The sequence below is a fragment of the Xiphias gladius genome, chromosome 22, assembly GCF_016859285.1.
Source record: "Xiphias gladius isolate SHS-SW01 ecotype Sanya breed wild chromosome 22, ASM1685928v1, whole genome shotgun sequence".
NCBI classification, from domain to species: Eukaryota; Metazoa; Chordata; class Actinopteri; order Istiophoriformes; family Xiphiidae; genus Xiphias; species Xiphias gladius.
The window spans coordinates 19,569,931-19,587,278 of NC_053421.1; the positions used below are offsets into that span (position 1 = coordinate 19,569,931).

Genomic DNA, 17,348 nt, shown 5'->3' on the forward strand with positions numbered 1-17,348 from the left:
GTGGGGTTTAACCGGATAAAAGAAGCCACACAGTGATAAATGGTGTTGGTTTCCATGTTTCCCGAAGCACAACACTGACTAACTGAGTATTTATGACTGGTTCACCTCCTCTCCTGCCCCGTCCACCTCCTTCAGACGGCACTGGGCTGCCTGTAAATCAGAGCTGTCACCAAGGCTAAAAGCCCCAGTTTCCGGACTGTGTCTTCAGGGAGACCAGTTTGCTATAATGTGGATTCTAAGGCAGTGCAGCTCAGTTCAGCCACAAGCCAGATATTACGCAGGGTCTACAGAATGTCAAGTTGTACACACATTCAGTCTCTTGTCTCTTCTCGCATCAGATCATATGGCGGCAGTGTCTTTACTGTGTTTATTGTTTCACATGGGATATGAACCCGCCTGAACCTCACGCACCCTCACACAGGTACATGAGACACACATCTGAGTGGATAACCATATCCAAAGACACTCAGTCATGTGCAAACAGAGCATACTACACACGTATTGTAAGTCCTATGTGAAGCCTTGTTTATTATGGGTAGCAGAGCGGCAGGCTGTAGTCTGTGTTGCTGACGTCACCTCTGTTCCGAGGGACTGGGCTGATTAGCTGTATATTGGAGTGTAGAGGCTTAAGTTTCACTGCTTAATGGTGGCTTGGGCTGCACAGGCCTGAGCAGCGGACCTCTGCATTTATTTTAGTACTTAAAAAGCAGCTGTAGCCATTTCCCTGTGGCACTGATTACTGTTGGATGTTGGCCTAGTCGACATGTAGCTGCTCATGATTAAAATGAAAATCTTTACAATTTTTAAAAATTGTTTCATGTGGAGCTTGTGCATGTCTGTGTCATAAATAGAAAACTACAAAAATCATGCCTTGTTTCAACGAACACACGACTAATATTGAATATTGTTTCATCCTTCTGTCACTCAGATGGGCTGAAGGCTTACACAGCTCCAGTGGGTCATGTCATGCACCTGTCTGGCATGTCTGTTTACCTGAATGACTCCACCTACGACGGAAGCACTGAGCAAGGGTAAGATCACTCTAGCAGTTTTATAAAATTCTTAAAATTTAAATTTTTATGTATGAGTAAGCAACTCGTTTCCACAGATTCCCATAAACTGCTCCTTTTGGATTTCATTTTCAAATGTACAGACAATACAGCCTTGGCTATAAATTGCAACCTAGCCCTGGCAAATATGACTTTGATAAAGAATCACAGGCGTTGTGGAATTCCAAAAGCTTCTCCACAGCACTCATCACATCTGTTAGCACTGAAGAGCAGCCTTAGCCAAATACTTTCTTGAAAGTTTATTCTGGTGTACGCCTAATCGAAAGGGAATGACATTACTTTTTTCCAGTTGCTCAGGGATTTGAGGCATGTTTCCTGGTTGTAATGTTTTGGCAGTGAGCAAAGGGGGTTGAACTAGGAATTTGGGGGGTGGGGGTGGGGGGTCCTGTGTGGTTAATGGAGCTGAAATGTTTTGCTAGTGGGTGAGCTAACACTTTTGATGTAAACCAGACGTATTTGTAGCAGGTGTGTGTGTGTGTGTGTGTGTGTGTGTGTGTGTGTGTGTGTGTGTGTGTGTGTGTGTGTGTGTGTGTGTGTGTGTGAGTGAGAGATTCAGAAGGCTGGGATTGAGTGGACCTATTAGGTGATCCTGTTGTATTGCTTTTTTTGTACTGAGGTCTGTATTTGTATGTGAAAGAGGAGAGGAAAAATGCTGTGTAGATAGTGTGTGTGTGTGTGTGTGTGTGTGTGTGTGTGTGTATGTGCCAGTTTGTTTGCATGTGCATCTATGTATATATGCTTATTTATGCATCTTTGCTTGCTGGTACATGAATATCTTTTATTAATAGAAAGTGACAAGCAGTCTGCAGCTTCCAGCATTATTTCAGCACAGAGCTACATGTTAACCCGTACAGTGCTGTGTGCAGGATGCAGTTTGGAGGCGTGGGTCAACTGTGTGACGGTGTCCTGGGAGGAGATGACTTTATTCAAACTAAGGAGCTGAGGGTGTGGCCCGGGTACGACTACCTGGGCTGGAGCCGGGAAGCCCTTGGGCAAGGCAGCGTGGACATCGAGTTTCACTTTGAGAAACCACGAGTCTTCCACAACATGCAGGTAGGTGGTTAATGTTGTGTTTGTGTGTGATGGTGCACGTGTTGAATGTGAGAGGGTTACGCAGGACGTTGTTATCCCACTGGAATCTCAGACAGCATCGGGCTGAGATGTCATTGTAGCTAAAAGCCCAGGTTCCCGGTCTGTGTCTTCAGGGAAACCATCTTTCTAAAATTTGGATTTTTAGGCAGAAGATTATGCTGAGTCTACAGAGTGGATAAGTTTTATGTACATTCAGACTTTTATCTAATCCCATATCATATTTTACAGCGGCACAGTGTCTGGCCTGTGTTGCTGTGTGTAAATGAATGTAAGAGGGTTATGCAGAACATTCTTATCCCACTGGAGCCTTTTTTTTTCCAGCACAGTAACTCAAGAAGCGTACATAGGGCCTCCCCATAGCCTTGTGTTTAAGACACATACGGCACATTATTCAATTTTGGCTGGGCGTAATTTTAAAATGAGGAGACACCATAACTTATTCCCCTGTGTTATGACAAGAAAATTAAGATGACAGAACTATTTGTTAATTAATACATTGAGATGGTTATTGGATTATGTCATTGTGATATTCCTGTAGCTCCAACCAGTGCAACCTTTTAAAATGAACTCCAACAGCAGAATTTGTTTAGAGTTTGTTATAATATAACTTTGTTAATCTGCCATCTCACCAGAAAGCAGCGTTTTGACTGGAATGGCTTTGCAGCCATTTAATTAGTTTGAATGTGCCATTGTTTATTTTATTGTTTATGAGATCGGCTCGGCTTTCTGGGTGCCCCCATGTAGCATCATAGTCTCTTTGTGCGTCTATGTGGCTTTTGGGGTTAATTTGTGGTGCAATGGGGAGGACAGTAATATGAACTAACCCGGTTTGAGTTATTACTGTGTCTCAATGGACGTGGTTTGGAATATCGGTTGGGAATGGGATTCATCCGATACATGTGTATACTGAACAACATGAATCCCCACTTTGTGTTTCAAAATGACAATTCATATCTTAGAGGCCTGGTTTTGATTGAGGTCCAAAATTTCTAAATGTTCTGTTTTTTTTTTTGTTTTTTTTCTTCACATATTCATTATTATTCTAGTTTCTCTGAGTTACCTTTTAAAATCTTTCTCTGGGGTATTCCAAGTTTTTTCCTAGGCTTATCCTGTTTTTCCTTCCTTTTCCCCATTGGTTTTCCCACACTAACCTCAGCTGACGTACACCGTCATTCTGGCTAGGCAGAGCGGATATGTCAGAGACACAGGTCAAATAAATAAAGAGTGGGAACCTGAACCTAATTCTGGCTCGACTTGTCTGTGCAGGTCAGAGTTCCTTAACCTGCATCTAATCACTCTCCCAAAAGGAAATCTGCTCTTTGACCTTTTGTCAGTTATATCCTACACTTCCTACAGGACTTTAAACAGGCACACTCTTATCTGGCTTTGTAAAGATTCAGTTCTCTCCTTTGGGAATTTATGCAGAACTTTACTTTGTAAGCGCATGTGAAAGACGAGGCAGCTAAAAAAAAAAGAAAAAAAGATCAGAGGAAATTCATAATGTAGGTTGGATTTTGGATGAAACAATGGAAACATAATGAATGCAGTGTTATGATGTCAAATAAAGCTTTGTGCAGGTCATTGGAGCTGTATCCCCTGAAGGAGTAGTGAATTACCTTGGTTCTCTTGACTTACTAAACCCCCACCACCAACAGCAACAAACCCCATTTTGTCCGTTTCCAGATAGAATCAGTTACATGTCAACTCAGCATCTGGGACAGCTGTTCTTCCTGCATCTCGTGTGTGCGTGTGCGTGCGTGTGCGTGCGTGTGTGCGTGTGTGTGCGTGTGTGTGTGTGTGTGTGTGTGTGTGTGTGCGCGCATTAACATGTGGTAGGTTAGAGTGGCTGGCCCTGTAGTAAGTGTTAGGTTAATAGCTAACCTGTCAGAGCAACCTTTGCACCACCTCTTTTCCCTGAGAGGGAAAAAAATCTTGCACCCTTTCCTCCTCAATTGTTTCTCTCTCAGATCTATAGCTTTGAGCCCTCACTCGCTCTTTTAAACACCCTCCATCTACCTCCATCTCCCCTCCTCAAGCTCCTCTTCCTCCTTCCAGCCACAATGACGCCTCATATATTAGATCAGCTTTAATGGATTCCTCTCTCTTTGGCCTTTCACTACCTTTAGAAACAGGAGAGATATATCCTCTGCTCTCCACCACCACTCTCCTGTCATACACTTTTATTTTCTTCCATCCTTTCTCTTCCCTCCTTTTGTTCTATTTTGTTCATTTGTATTAATGGACAACTATGCTGAAGTCTTGCCAAAGCAATTACAGCTGAACAGGATGAGAATATGTCATTAATTGTGTGTGTTAATTGAATCTCTTCCCGTTCCATGAATAATAAATGAATAAGGCCCCAATGTTTCTCAGAGGTTTCCAGATGTTTTCACAGAGGTCGAAATAATTCAGATGTGTAGATTGTTTTTACAGCTGATTACACCTCTTCCCTCCTCCTTCTGTCCTCTTTCTTCTTTTATTTTCTGCATTCACACAATTATCTCCTTCCTCTAGGTGCACAGTAACAACCGCCACACCCAGGGCGTCCGAGTCTTCAGCAAGGTAGAGTGTCTTTTTAAGGCTGGCATCCTCCAGCCCTGGTCCTCTCCTACCCTCAACATGCCTGTGCCCCTGGAGGATCTGAAGGACCCTTCCTCACGACCCATCTCCCTCCCACTGGGTGGCCGGCCGGCTCAGATCCTCCGCTGCAAGTTCTACTTTGCTGACCGCTGGCTGCTCATCAGCGAGATATCCTTTCTTTCTGGTAGGAAATTGACTTGAATTGATTGTCTTGTTTTTTTAATTCTTCAGACTAGTTGTTTTTCTTTTACAGAGGCTTTAGACTAGTGCAACAGATATCCTAGCAACTATATCTGGCACAGCAACAGAAAATGATATGCCTGAAAAAGATTATTGTACTATGGGTGTAAGACCAATTGGCATTCTTTAAATACTCAAAGTAAAAGTCAAGTGAAATGAAACTCAGAAATCTGATGAGCTACATTTGTTTCCAGGCTTACTGTGACCCTATCCAGACAGACCTTAATTCATGTAAGGTATCAGCATTTTTGACACAGAGAGAATAATTGTATTATTCTTTCTGTGTTTATGGTAGCACACAGTTATTAATAACAATTATTCTTTCTACCCTTCTAGATAATTAAATTAAAGTTGATCAGAGTCAGAGTCAGAAAATCTTTCCCGGAAAAATGCCTGTTTTTCCTCCGTCTGCCGCCTCGTCTTCACTATCTTCCTGTTTACAGGCTGACACAAATCACTGCAGTGAACAGAAATGAGGTTTCGGTATCTTCTGTGAAGATAGGATTTATGCCTATCTGATTGGAAGTCAGATAGAGGACTCCTCTTGCTCTCCAGCTGAGATTGCTGTGACTAATTAAACTGTCCTCTGTGCCCAAAAACGCTGTCAGTTGTAGTGTGATAAGAATCAGCAAATTGCTCAGTAATCACACTGTTCTCAGGTAGCTGAATTGACTTGACCCAGCAGTGGTCTGGTCTCTGGATTCATGCTAGATCAGAGATAAGTGTCGTGCCAGTGAATTGATCGGATTCATGGTCTTGGAACACAAAATCCAGTCTACATCATGAAAATTACCAAATCATACAGGTGTATGGCCTTATATTGGCCAGAGCTGACTCACATTTAGTCATTAGTCGTACATGACATTTGAATTTCTTTTTTTAATATGGGTTCATGTTCATTAAATGTTGTGTATTTCAGGCTCTGCCGTGGGGTTGTGAGCGCAGGGAAACTCTGTTTCAAACTTTTTCAGATTTTTTTCCAGGGCATCACATGAGCAAAGCCACACCGCCATCTAAAATACTTAGTGCTGCAATAAATGGTTAAAACCTTGATATGAGAGTAGAAGTTTAAAACAATACAGCATTGGTTAGTTGGCCACTTAACTACGATTACCAAACTAATACAGTCATTCACATTAGACATTAAGGAACAGTTTCCAGTTAAAAACAATGTAATTGGGTCGCCTGAAATGAATAATCTTTGTCTGGAAACACAACCAGCTGTGAAAACATCCACCATTTCCCAACAGCTGAGGACTACCAGATGATGTGTTATAACACATGAAACCCCCTAAACATATATGATTATTGTCATTAAATTGTCTTGCTCATTCTTTCTATTTTTCCCCTTATCCAGAACCATTTGAGAAGGATGTCACAGAGCCTGATTCATCTCCTCCTAATCCCCCCAAGATTCCTACCATCAGTTCCTCTCCTCCTCCTGTTAACCACACCACCTCCTCCCCCACATCGAACCACAGCTCCTCCAACACCACTGCCGGCAGCTTTGGTGAGTCCTGTTCCCCCCCTCTTCCTCTTTGCCCTCCTGCTCTTCACTCCCACATCTTCCTGTCTTTACTACCTTTCTTTCCACCGGCCCTTCGTTCTCTGTTGTCCCCTTTCATCACCCACCACGCTGCTTAATCTTCCCCTCCATGCTGCCCTCTCCTGCCTCTCTAATTCCCCTGATCTCTCCCTCACCATCTCTTGTCTCTGCCCGTCTCCTTCCTCTGCACTTGTGATGAGTGTGAGCATGTCGGCAGTGTGCCCAAGCCATGTGTCGAAAGGCAGTGCCAAAGGAAGCCCGTGTCTGACTAGCCCCCTTCTTTATCACAAGCTCTGAAATCATTTGGCCTTGAGCCAATATTTGCCAAACCTAAGTCAAAGCCGGATGCTTATCTTGCAGATTTCATTGTCCTTAAAGGGCAGGAGATATCTGGCTTAAAATTAAAGGTCAAATGTTTTAATTTATCATTCTTAATTTTTTTTTTTTATCATCTTGGTCTGGCTTTTAAAAAGTTGTTGAGAACTTTTAGGGATGTGCATAAAGATGAATGAAAATCCATCCCAAAATCTGCTATCCACGATTTCTTTTCTTCATCACTCTCTTCTGAGTCTTCACCACCTCTCTTCTCACACATTCCTCCTTTTGTCCATTCTTCGCGCCTCCAGAACCCCCCACCACCATCACCTTCATGACGGACACCACTGGTAACTGGACGCTGTCAGGTGAGAGAGAGCAAAAAAATGGGCAGATACAGTCCTGGTTGAAATTACTGGCACCCCTGAATTTTAAGCACAGAATTTAGAATATCCTCAGAAATAAATGCAAATTAACCAATTTTTTATAATCAGAGTATTTAATAAAATGTCCAAAGTTACAACAACAAAAAATGCTTACATATAGTGAAATTAATAAAATTCAGACATAAAATGTACGTTTGACACAATTACTGGTACCCTTTTGATGAATTTAAATTAGTTCCTCAAACAAAATAACAAACAAATAAGACTGGCCTATGCTTAATTTTCAGGGTGCACATGACCTAAATTAACCAATGATTGATGGTTTTACTTCATAAAAAAGGGCTGATTATTTCCGGTTTCTTTTTTACAATGGCGAAGACAAGAGAGCTGTGTGAGAGCATCAGAAATGCTATAATCAAAAAACATAACAATTCCAAAGGCTACAAGGCAATCGCCAAAGATCTTAGAATCCCTGTGTCAACGTCTTGTAATGTCATCAAGAAGTTTCACAGACATAAAAGTCTTAAGACACTTCCAGGACATGGTGCTAAGAAGAAGCTAAATGAGAATTCTTCGAAGATTAATGCGTATTGTGGAAAAAACACCATGCAAGACATGTCAAGAGGTTCTGTCTGACCCGGAGCAATCTGGAGAGGTGGTTTCAGCCTGTATCATATGCCAAACACTAAACCAAGTAGGGCTTCATGGGCGAAGGCTAAAGAGGACACCACTATTGAAAGAAAGGCACAAAAAGACAAGACTAATGTTTGCAAAAGCTTCCATAGACAAGCCATGGTCTTTCTGGGAAAATGTCCTTTGGATAGATAAGACCAAAGTAGAGCTCTTTGGGAAATTTAGTTCATCAGTCTTTTTTATAGATGATGAAATGAAGCCCATAAGGAAAAGAACACCCTACCTACAGTAGAACATGGTGGAGGTTATATCATGCTGTGGGGCTGCTTTGCTGCCTCTGGTACTGGAGGCACTGAATGTAGAAAAGGAATGATGAAATCAGAAGGTTACCAAGGCCTTTTAGAGCAAAATGTGTGACCCAGTTTCAGAAAACTAGGTTTGAGTCGAAGGTCTTGGGTCTTTCAGCAGGACAATGACCCAAAACACATCCAGCAGCACAAAAAAATGGTTGAAAATGAAAAGATGGACTGTTTTTAAACCGGCCAGCAATTAGTCCTGACCTAAATCCTATTGAAAACCTTTGGAGGGAGCTGAAATCTGCTATTGCAATAAGGACTCCTGAAAACTTAAAAGAACTTGAACACATAGCAGTGGAAGAGTGGCAGAAACTACCAGCAGACAGGTGCAAGAAGCTTGTAGATGGGTACAAGAAACTTTTAGAGGCTGCCATTGTTTCCAAAGGTTCTGCAACCAAATATTAGTGAAGGCTACCAATAAGTTGGCGTTTGTGATTGGGTTTGTATTATTTCACTATTATGCAAGTTCTCTCTCTTTGTTCAGTAACCTTGGACATTTTATTAAAATATTTGATTATACAGAATTGGTTCATTTGCATTTATTTCTGAATCGTTCTTAATTCTGTACTTAAAATTCAGGAGTGCCAATAATTTCAACCAGGACTGTAGGCTGAACTGAGGGAGGGGAGCTCGCTCCATCCACTCTGGCCCTCATCCAGCATCTCAAAACTGTCCCACTGCTCAGTAGAGACTATGAAGTATAGTGGAGGAGGGATTACAGGGGCAGGCTTTGGCACTGGGCTCTGTTTACCTGGGTTTGAAGATATACAACTGCAGAAAAAACACTAACACAGCTATAGTACATTATATTTATGTACAATAAGAACTTGGCTTCCTGTGGTCTCACAAATGGCATGTTTTTGTTTCGGGGAACTGGCTCTATTCTATACAGATAAACAATAATAGGCTTTTTAAAAAGCTGGAAATGGTTTTCTGTGGTGTGTATGCTGCTTTGTCCTTGTTACTGGCTGTGGTTGAACGGCTTTGTTTGGGTTTATTTATTACCCGCTTCGCATGGTGTTGAACTGACAGAGAGAGAGAGAGAGGGGATGGGGTGTCTTCTGTTGTTATAATGAGGTGTTTAAATCTTTCTCTGGTAAATGTCTGCGTATGAGTGTGTGCTTACAGATGTATATTTGTGTATATGTGTCATGTGCTTACATGGACATAAAAGAAGAGGGTATAATATGTGTGCCTGATTTTTTTTTTTTTTTAAGTGAGCCAGTTTTCCACCACTTATTCTGTTAATAAAGTGGTTTTAAGAGTCTGTGTATGAGTAAAGTTTACACTAAACTACACTGAAGAAATGCTTTCATCCCTCATTTATATAACATGTCACACTTGACCTTCAGAGGAGAAATAAATAACTTGATGATACTGATTAATAGTTGACTACAGAGCTGTTGAAAAGCAAAACAGTGTTCACATTCTGTTCTCATGCAGCAGGCTCTGAGAATCCCTGTGGTATGAGCGGGCATAGTGGATGCATACTCTCACAGACAATCCCCATCAGATGTTAAGCCTGATGAAACTATGCTGGTGTGTATGTGACCCCATTGACTGCGTGACTGCGCTGAAAGAGCTAATGCTCAGACTGAACAGGGCATTAACGCATGCCAACATCTAATCATACCCACAGATAGACAGTATTGCACAAAGCTCTGTACACATCACATCAGACTGATAAATAGATGCAGGTTTCAGGCAATCAAGTACATGCAACAGACAAACGCCTGACATTTCACCCTCTATTTTCCTCCCCTAGGGCCAGACTTTGCCGCTGTGACTCCCAGAGCGGGCCTTCCTGTAGCCAAGGATGACAGCAGTAATACAGCTATTCTGATAGGCTGCCTGGTGGGCATCATCCTTCTGCTGCTGGCTGTGATAGCTGTCATTCTGTGGAGACAGTACTGGAAAAAGATACTGGGCAAGGTGAGTCAAAATTGAGGTGACATGCAAAGTTTTAGTTTGATTTTTAAGCACCCACTCCTATTTGCAGACGGTAACCTGGCTGTGACTGGGCTTTACGTGCAGGTTTCTCATGTTCATGTGTTCATGTAGGAGCCTTAAAGGGTCAGTTCAGCCTCCTCTGTTCTTATTTGCCTGAAGTGGTATCTAGCCGTGCAGTCTTGATTTCATTCGCCAAGTGTTTGGAACATCTACAGGTATCTCTGAGATTTCTGTTATCACCATAGTACAATCGTGGCAAATGAAATTTTGTTTGTGTTGCTCAAAGCTTTCAAAAAACACAATTGAAAAAAGTCTACCTCATGTCCCAACCATGCCCCAGCTACGCCATAGATTGTGCTGTTAACAGTTTCAGTTTCATTAACTATCTTCTACAGAATAAACAGTCCTAAGCGAGGAAATGTTTTCTTGTGCGATTAGGCTGAACTGCCCCTTTAACCGAGTTTAAATGATTGACAGCAACGTGAGATAACAACTGCCAGTCTTTTGGCAGAGTACCACGATATTTCCATCTGGATGTGTTGCGGGAATCATTTCACGTCTACATCTAACTGTTGAAAGATTGGAGGCCGTTTCCCCAGTTTGCTCGCCATCTGCTTTAGGGATTCAAATGATGCAATCATATTCCCTACATTCAAGCGAATCCTCCGCCCTCCCAGGCCCAGGGTAGCCTGTCCAGCGATGAATTGCGGGTCCACCTGTCAGTCCCATCGGACAATGTGGTCATCAACAACACGCACAGCTACTCGAGCCGCTACCAGCGCATCCACACATTCCCGGACGACCGTGACCAAGACAGAGAGGGAGAAGGAGAGTACCAGGAACCCAGCGCTCTGCTCCGGCCAAGGGATCACAGAGACAGCACAGGTAAGTTATAAACACACACATTTGACAGCACAGTTATGGAGTGCATTTATAAATATGCTTGACACCTATAGGGTCCATTGTTTTTTTGTTTTTTTTTAATAGCTGAGGGGTTTAGTTTTAGTGTATGTCAGCTTGCTTACATACAATAAAACATACCACATGCAAAATAGATGGTGACAGAGATGTACAGTCAACCACACACAACTCACAGGGGGTCAGTGAAAAATGTGAAACAATGAAACTTTCCGTATGTACAGAGTTAAAATTTCTAAAAACATGTGTGTGGTTTAAACAGATTGCTTCATTTGCGTGCCTGTGTCCTTACTTCTGCAATCTTTGTTGATCATATCAATAAGCAAACTCATTTGGAAAGGGGAAACAGCAGGGGGAAAAAAAATGTGCCATGCATTCCAAAAAAAACACTGTTATTACAATGTATTTCACCACACCAAACGCCCCACAAAGAAGATTGCCTCCAAGAAGATGCAAAGCGCAGAGGGGGCACAAAAGAGCTATTGTTTTGAGAAAAGGGAAGAAAAAGAAAAGAGGGAGGAGAAAAAGAGGAGTAAAGAAAGAAAAGGCATTCCATCACTTGCATTGCACCACAGGAGGTCTGCATGCCATCTTTACTGGGCGCCTGTGTGAGTTTGAAATAACAAGAGTAACAAAAACATTATTTCAACCATTTTTTCGTGTTCTGTTGGGTTGTGGCCTGAATGATGTTAACTTTGCCTGTTCTTGCTTGCTCTGCTGTTCTGTGCTCCATGTGTCAATGCACCCCCACCTCCTCTCCTTATATAATGATGGATATGCTAACATTGTCATGCTAATGGTTGTCATTATGTTTTGTTGTTTGTGTGTTTTGTGTCACGTGCCACGTTGTATCATGTGTATGATCCATATCATGGTACCTGCGTGTACCGCAACTCGTCCTGTGCGTGTTTGTGTGTTTGTGTGTGTGTGTGTGCCTCCCAGCCTTGCTGTTAAACAACCCAGCCTATCACCTGCTCCTGTCAGATCACAGAAAAGGTTCGAGATCCCTAGCCATCCCCAGCACCGCTCAGGAAAAGAGCCTCAATGTGCCCCTGGGTAAGATACCGTGGACTAGGCCAACACAGTCTGGAGGGGCCCCTACCACACTACCAACCTACTTTTAACTATCCGGGGCTGCGGCATTAGAAGTGCTCTTGCATACAACTCTAGAAAAAATGATTCTCATATATGATTAATCTACTTTGCGTGTGTCTGACCTTCATCATTCCTCCTGTTACTCATATAGTCACTCTCATTCACTAACCATTCAAAATGATTCATGATTTGTTTGAAGGGATAGTTTGGTTTTTGGAGAATTGTAAGAAATGTTCAAACACACCCAGAGTCTGACAAACTCATAGATGCCTTTTGTTTAACCATGCTTGTGTTGTGGCTCTGCTGATGGCAGGGTGTGTCTATCGGTCCACCACTTTGGTGTAGATTGAAATATCTCAACAACTGTTGGATGGATTGACATGAAATTTTGTACAGACATTCGTGGGGCCCAGAGTAGGAATCCTACTGACTTTGGTGATCCCCTGATTTTTTTTTTTTTTTTTTCTCCAATCTAGCACCAGCAGCAGGTCAAAGTTTTCATTTTTCCAGTGAAATATTTCAACATCTACTGAAATGATTGGGGTGAGATTTGGGACAGACATTCATGTTTGTCAGAAGATCTATCCTAATGACTTTGGTGATTTCCTTACATTTCCTCGAGCACTGCCATCAGGTCAAAATTTAAATTCAAAACACCTGAAAATGTAATGACATTCCCATCTTCCTCGGATGTTGGCATATTAACACACTAAATTAAGATGTTGAACATGGGGAAACATTATACCTGTTAAACAAAAGCATGTAAACATTGTCAGTTCATGAGTATTTTAGCATGCTGACATTAGCATTTAACTCAGTGCAGCCTCACAGGACCCGCAGGCGTGACTGTGGCATCGTGGTCTGGCTATCTCTAATATGGTGAACTTAGCTTAGCTCAAGTCTGTCTGTGAAATCAAGAAGATGCTACTTTAAGAATCTGGCAAATACTGTATATATTAAGGGTTCAGTACTTTGTAGGATACTTATAAGCCTAATGTCAACCATTTTTGTTCAGTATTTTTATAAATGCATCAAAAAATCATAAGGTGCATTAAAATACAGCATTCCTATTCATGGGCTGTGGCCATGTGTGCATAAAAGTGGACTGGGAAGATTACAATCGCCTTCATTATCATTTTAACAACGGTGGCCTATAACAGCTTAGTATTCAAACACCATACTCCATACGTCTTTGACTTATGTGCGCTGTCAGAACCTCACCGGAGGTGTTCGTGTTGAACATTAAGTTCATATGGAATGAATCTAAACTAAGCTAAGATCACTGTTGAACATACCATATCTGCAGACTGTACTTTAAAGACATTCATGAATTCGTCTGACTCTTGTATCATGGAAGAAATTGGAAAAATCGCTGGAAGGCAGATCCTTTTACTGCATGTGTTGTAGAAACTACTATATACAAATTTAAGTTCTGGATAGTCATCTGACCAAGATCTTTTAAATAAAAGATCTGAAGAACTGAAGAGAACTGAAAACTAAACAATACAATATGCAAGGGCAGAGTCTTTGTTCTCTTGTTTCAGTTTTTGTTTTTTTTTTTTTTATTCATTTATACCTTTCTCTGTAACTCAGAGCCTTTTTCCTGTGTTTTACCTTAGTGGGTTTATTTATTTATTTATTTTTTAAGCTTCTATTTCTTCAATAGAGAACTTTATAGTTATGTTTTTGAAAAGTGCTGTGAAAAAAGCTTTTTTAGTTATTATTGTCAAATAAAATTTCCCCAATCCAAACTATCCCATTATAACAAGTTGTCTGAATTTGTAATATCTGATTCTTTCACTAACAGACTGTCTTAAAGTAAAACAACGCTGTTTTTAATCACATAGTTTCTCTTCTCTCAAAGTATTCTCTCCATTTCATCCACCCTGTCTGTCTCTTACTCCTCCCTGCAGCCTGTGCTTTGGACATGGACATGGAGAAGGGTTTCCCCCCAGCTCAGGAGGAGCCTCCTCCCTACCCCGGCTCCCCTCCTTACCCTTCCCTTTCTCCCCCTGTATCCCCCCCGCTGCCTCCCAGCGTCCCCCACTATGCTGAGGCAGACATCGTGAGCCTGCAGGGGGTCAGCGGTAACAACACCTACGCCGTGCCCGCCTTGGCCTCTTCAACCCCCGGGGCCGATGCCGCCCCGCTGCCAGAGCTGCCACGCCAGTGTCTCATCTTCAAGGAGAAACTGGGAGAGGGACAGTTTGGGGAGGTGAGAAATGATCTGAATAAATGGTGAAGTCTATGCGGGTGGAAGGGTGATTGTGCTTTAACAATCTCTGCATATTTATTTTTTCGGTGAAAGGTGCACCTGTGTGAAATCGAGAACCCTCAGGACCTTCCCAACTTGGAGTTCCCTTTCAATGTTAGAAAAGGTCGCCCTCTTCTGGTAGCAGTGAAGATACTACGACCAGACGCTTCCAAGAATGCCAGGTCTGTGACATAAAACACAGCTGCGCCTGCACCCAGCACGGTTTCCAGTTTTCCTTTCTGCTTTTACAGTTTATTTCTTCTCTCATGCTTTCTCATGTGTTCAGTGAACTGTAGCTGTCCCACTGATCACAGTATTTCTGAAATATCAAGGGATATTTAGTAGAACTGAAAAATCCTTGAACTCTGTGAATTGCGACCGGCTTTTTTGACATTTCTGCAGACCAAACAATTGATCCAAAAAAAAAAGCAGCCTCATCGATAATGGTATTATGTTATTTGCAGCCCTAATATGTGTAGTGTAGGACAGACAGAAGAAAGGGAATTTGATACATTTCTTTGAAGAGTCGGGTAACATCGGGGAATTCTTACGAATACTGTAGGTGATCTTGTAGGAATGTACCAGAATATAAATCGCAACATATTCAACACCCAAAATCCTCTGCTGAATCTTCAATGCAAACTGTGAATTTGAGGTTAAATGTGACCTTTATAGGGCAGAAGGTAGACTCCAAAAAAAAAAACACAGCAATGAGACTTCATTTACTATATGGCTACTGTGGTCGTAATCTGCTACGTGACATATGTAGTTCACCCATAATCTATCCAGCAGAGCAGAGATTTTGTTTTTCACCTCTCAAATACAATTCCAATATTTTCTCTCTCTTTACCCCTGGTTTGGTCCCTCAGAGCACAAGATAAAATATCTGGGTCTCCGTGGTTTTTCTAGATATTTGACTCCCTTCACCAGATGCTTGTTTACTTTAGCTCGACACACATTTTGCGCTCGGCAGGTAAAATCAGCTCGTGTGAGTTTATGTGCTAGGAGCAGCTGTCCACGGGCTTATTTGGAAGGTTAGTTAGAGCTACAGCAACGTAATCATATTGACCAGCAAAACATATCAGTGAGGTGGAAAACCACGTAGAGCTGCAGACTGGGGTGTTGATTCTTTGGTGGATTAGGTTTTTTCCTCACTTTACTCAGTGGTAACATCAAAAGTGACGCTTGATGAAGCTGCAGAATTCAAGTGATTTTATTTTTACATTAGGCCGAAGAAGGAACCCAGATTCTGGGTAATGAACTCTTTATTCCTGGTTTGCTTTATCACCTCCAAATTCACCAGCTTCTTTTCTGTACCTCCATCTCCCCAATGTATCTCACTTTTCCTTTTGCGCCCTGGCAGGAACGATTTCCTGAAAGAGGTGAAGATCCTGTCTCGCTTGAAGGACCCAAACATCATCCGGCTGCTGGGAGTGTGTGTGAGCAGTGACCCGCTCTGTATGGTCACGGAGTACATGGAATGTGGAGACTTGAACCAGTATCTGTCCCACCGAGTGCTTCTGGATAAGACGGGGCCTTCACACAACACGCCAACCATCAGGTAACAAATGAGTGTGCACACACACTTGCACATATACACAGATATAAATTCACGCACAGTCTTGGTTTATTTATATTTCCCTCTCTCTGTCATCTTTTCCCACAGTTACCCGGCCCTCATCTCCATGGCCAGCCAGATTGCATCAGGAATGAAGTTCCTCTCCTCCCTCAACTTTGTGCACCGGGATCTGGCCACACGTAACTGTCTGGTCGGAGGTGAGAGGGGTGAGAGCGGAGAGGATCCGGGCGGCGAGCGTCACATCAAGATAGCTGACTTTGGCATGAGCAGGAATCTGTATGCAGGAGACTACTACAGGATCCAGGGCAGAGCTGTGCTGCCAATACGCTGGATGGCTTGGGAGTGTATACTCATGGTGAGAGGACAGGAATGTATGGGTTTGTGTATCTGATGGTGTGTGATGGTTGATGTTTGATTTGATACATTATTGATCAGAATCAACATAATATATTTGTTTATGTTGATAATGATAACTTGGATTTCTTTTGTTTAGATGTTTGACATTGATGTCTTGATAGTAATTTTGATATTGATGGAGATTATGGTGTTGAAGCTGATGGAGCTGATCTGTGTGGTTGTGTGTTCCCAGGGCAAGTTCACCACGGCCAGCGACGTGTGGGCGTTCGGGGTCACTCTGTGGGAGATGCTGAGTGTCTGTCAGGAGCAGCCGTACTCCACCCTCACAGATGAACAAGTCATCGACAACGCTGGGGAGTTCTTCAGAGACCAGGGCAGACAGGTACGCCACACAGAAACACACACATATACCACAGGTGCAGGGGTACATAAGAGCCTAGTCAGTCAATTATTTTTTTAGATGAAGCTGCCGAAATTTTACTGTTAAACTGTGATTTTTTTAAATTGATATTTGACTTCAAGAAGACAGAAAGTAGACCAAGTAGTCCAATATTTACTCACATTTTAGCTCTAGGGAGTTTGGAAGGTGAGTTTTCCCATTTATATATCGTATGCTCTGAATGATTATTCATCAGATACTCTGTGTGTGTCAAAATTTACTGCAGCTCAAACAGCAGTGACTAACATGATGTGAATGTTCTGCTCTCTACATCACTGATTTGCTGAAGATCTGAACTGGTCTCACTCAGTATCAGTTTTTAGTTGTTCATTCCGATAATAACAAACAGTGTTTATACTGATTATTGTCATCCTTTCTTTCTCACATTTGTGGGGTTTGACAGTATAATAGAGGCTACTGAAAGCTGCAACTAGAGCCCTTCTTTCCAAGAGTGTGGGATTTCATGATATCAGAGGCCCTCTAGTGGCTTCTCTATTTAACTGTTGGAGTAATTACAAGCTAAAAGTTACACATTGAT

General features: G+C 42.1%; 1 protein-coding gene across 4 annotated transcripts in view; it reads left to right on the plus strand.

Moving 5' to 3' along the window:
• The window catches only part of ddr1 (discoidin domain receptor tyrosine kinase 1), a 43,818-nt gene that overhangs the window by 23,743 nt on the left and 2,727 nt on the right, over positions 1-17,348 (plus strand). The window contains exons 7-19 of one of the 4 annotated variants that reach the window (XM_040117487.1): positions 929-1,031; positions 1,937-2,123; positions 4,677-4,926; positions 6,340-6,492; positions 7,155-7,211; positions 9,984-10,150; positions 10,846-11,053; positions 12,029-12,142; positions 14,095-14,396; positions 14,490-14,617; positions 15,799-15,996; positions 16,102-16,369; positions 16,604-16,753. In XM_040117487.1, the coding sequence (XP_039973421.1) occupies positions 929-1,031; positions 1,937-2,123; positions 4,677-4,926; positions 6,340-6,492; positions 7,155-7,211; positions 9,984-10,150; positions 10,846-11,053; positions 12,029-12,142; positions 14,095-14,396; positions 14,490-14,617; positions 15,799-15,996; positions 16,102-16,369; positions 16,604-16,753 (2,285 nt within the window). The remainder of the gene's footprint in view (positions 1-928; positions 1,032-1,936; positions 2,124-4,676; positions 4,927-6,339; positions 6,493-7,154; positions 7,212-9,983; positions 10,151-10,845; positions 11,054-12,028; positions 12,143-14,094; positions 14,397-14,489; positions 14,618-15,798; positions 15,997-16,101; positions 16,370-16,603; positions 16,754-17,348) is intronic. The other 3 variants (XM_040117488.1, XM_040117491.1, XM_040117490.1) reach the window with 3 other exon arrangements.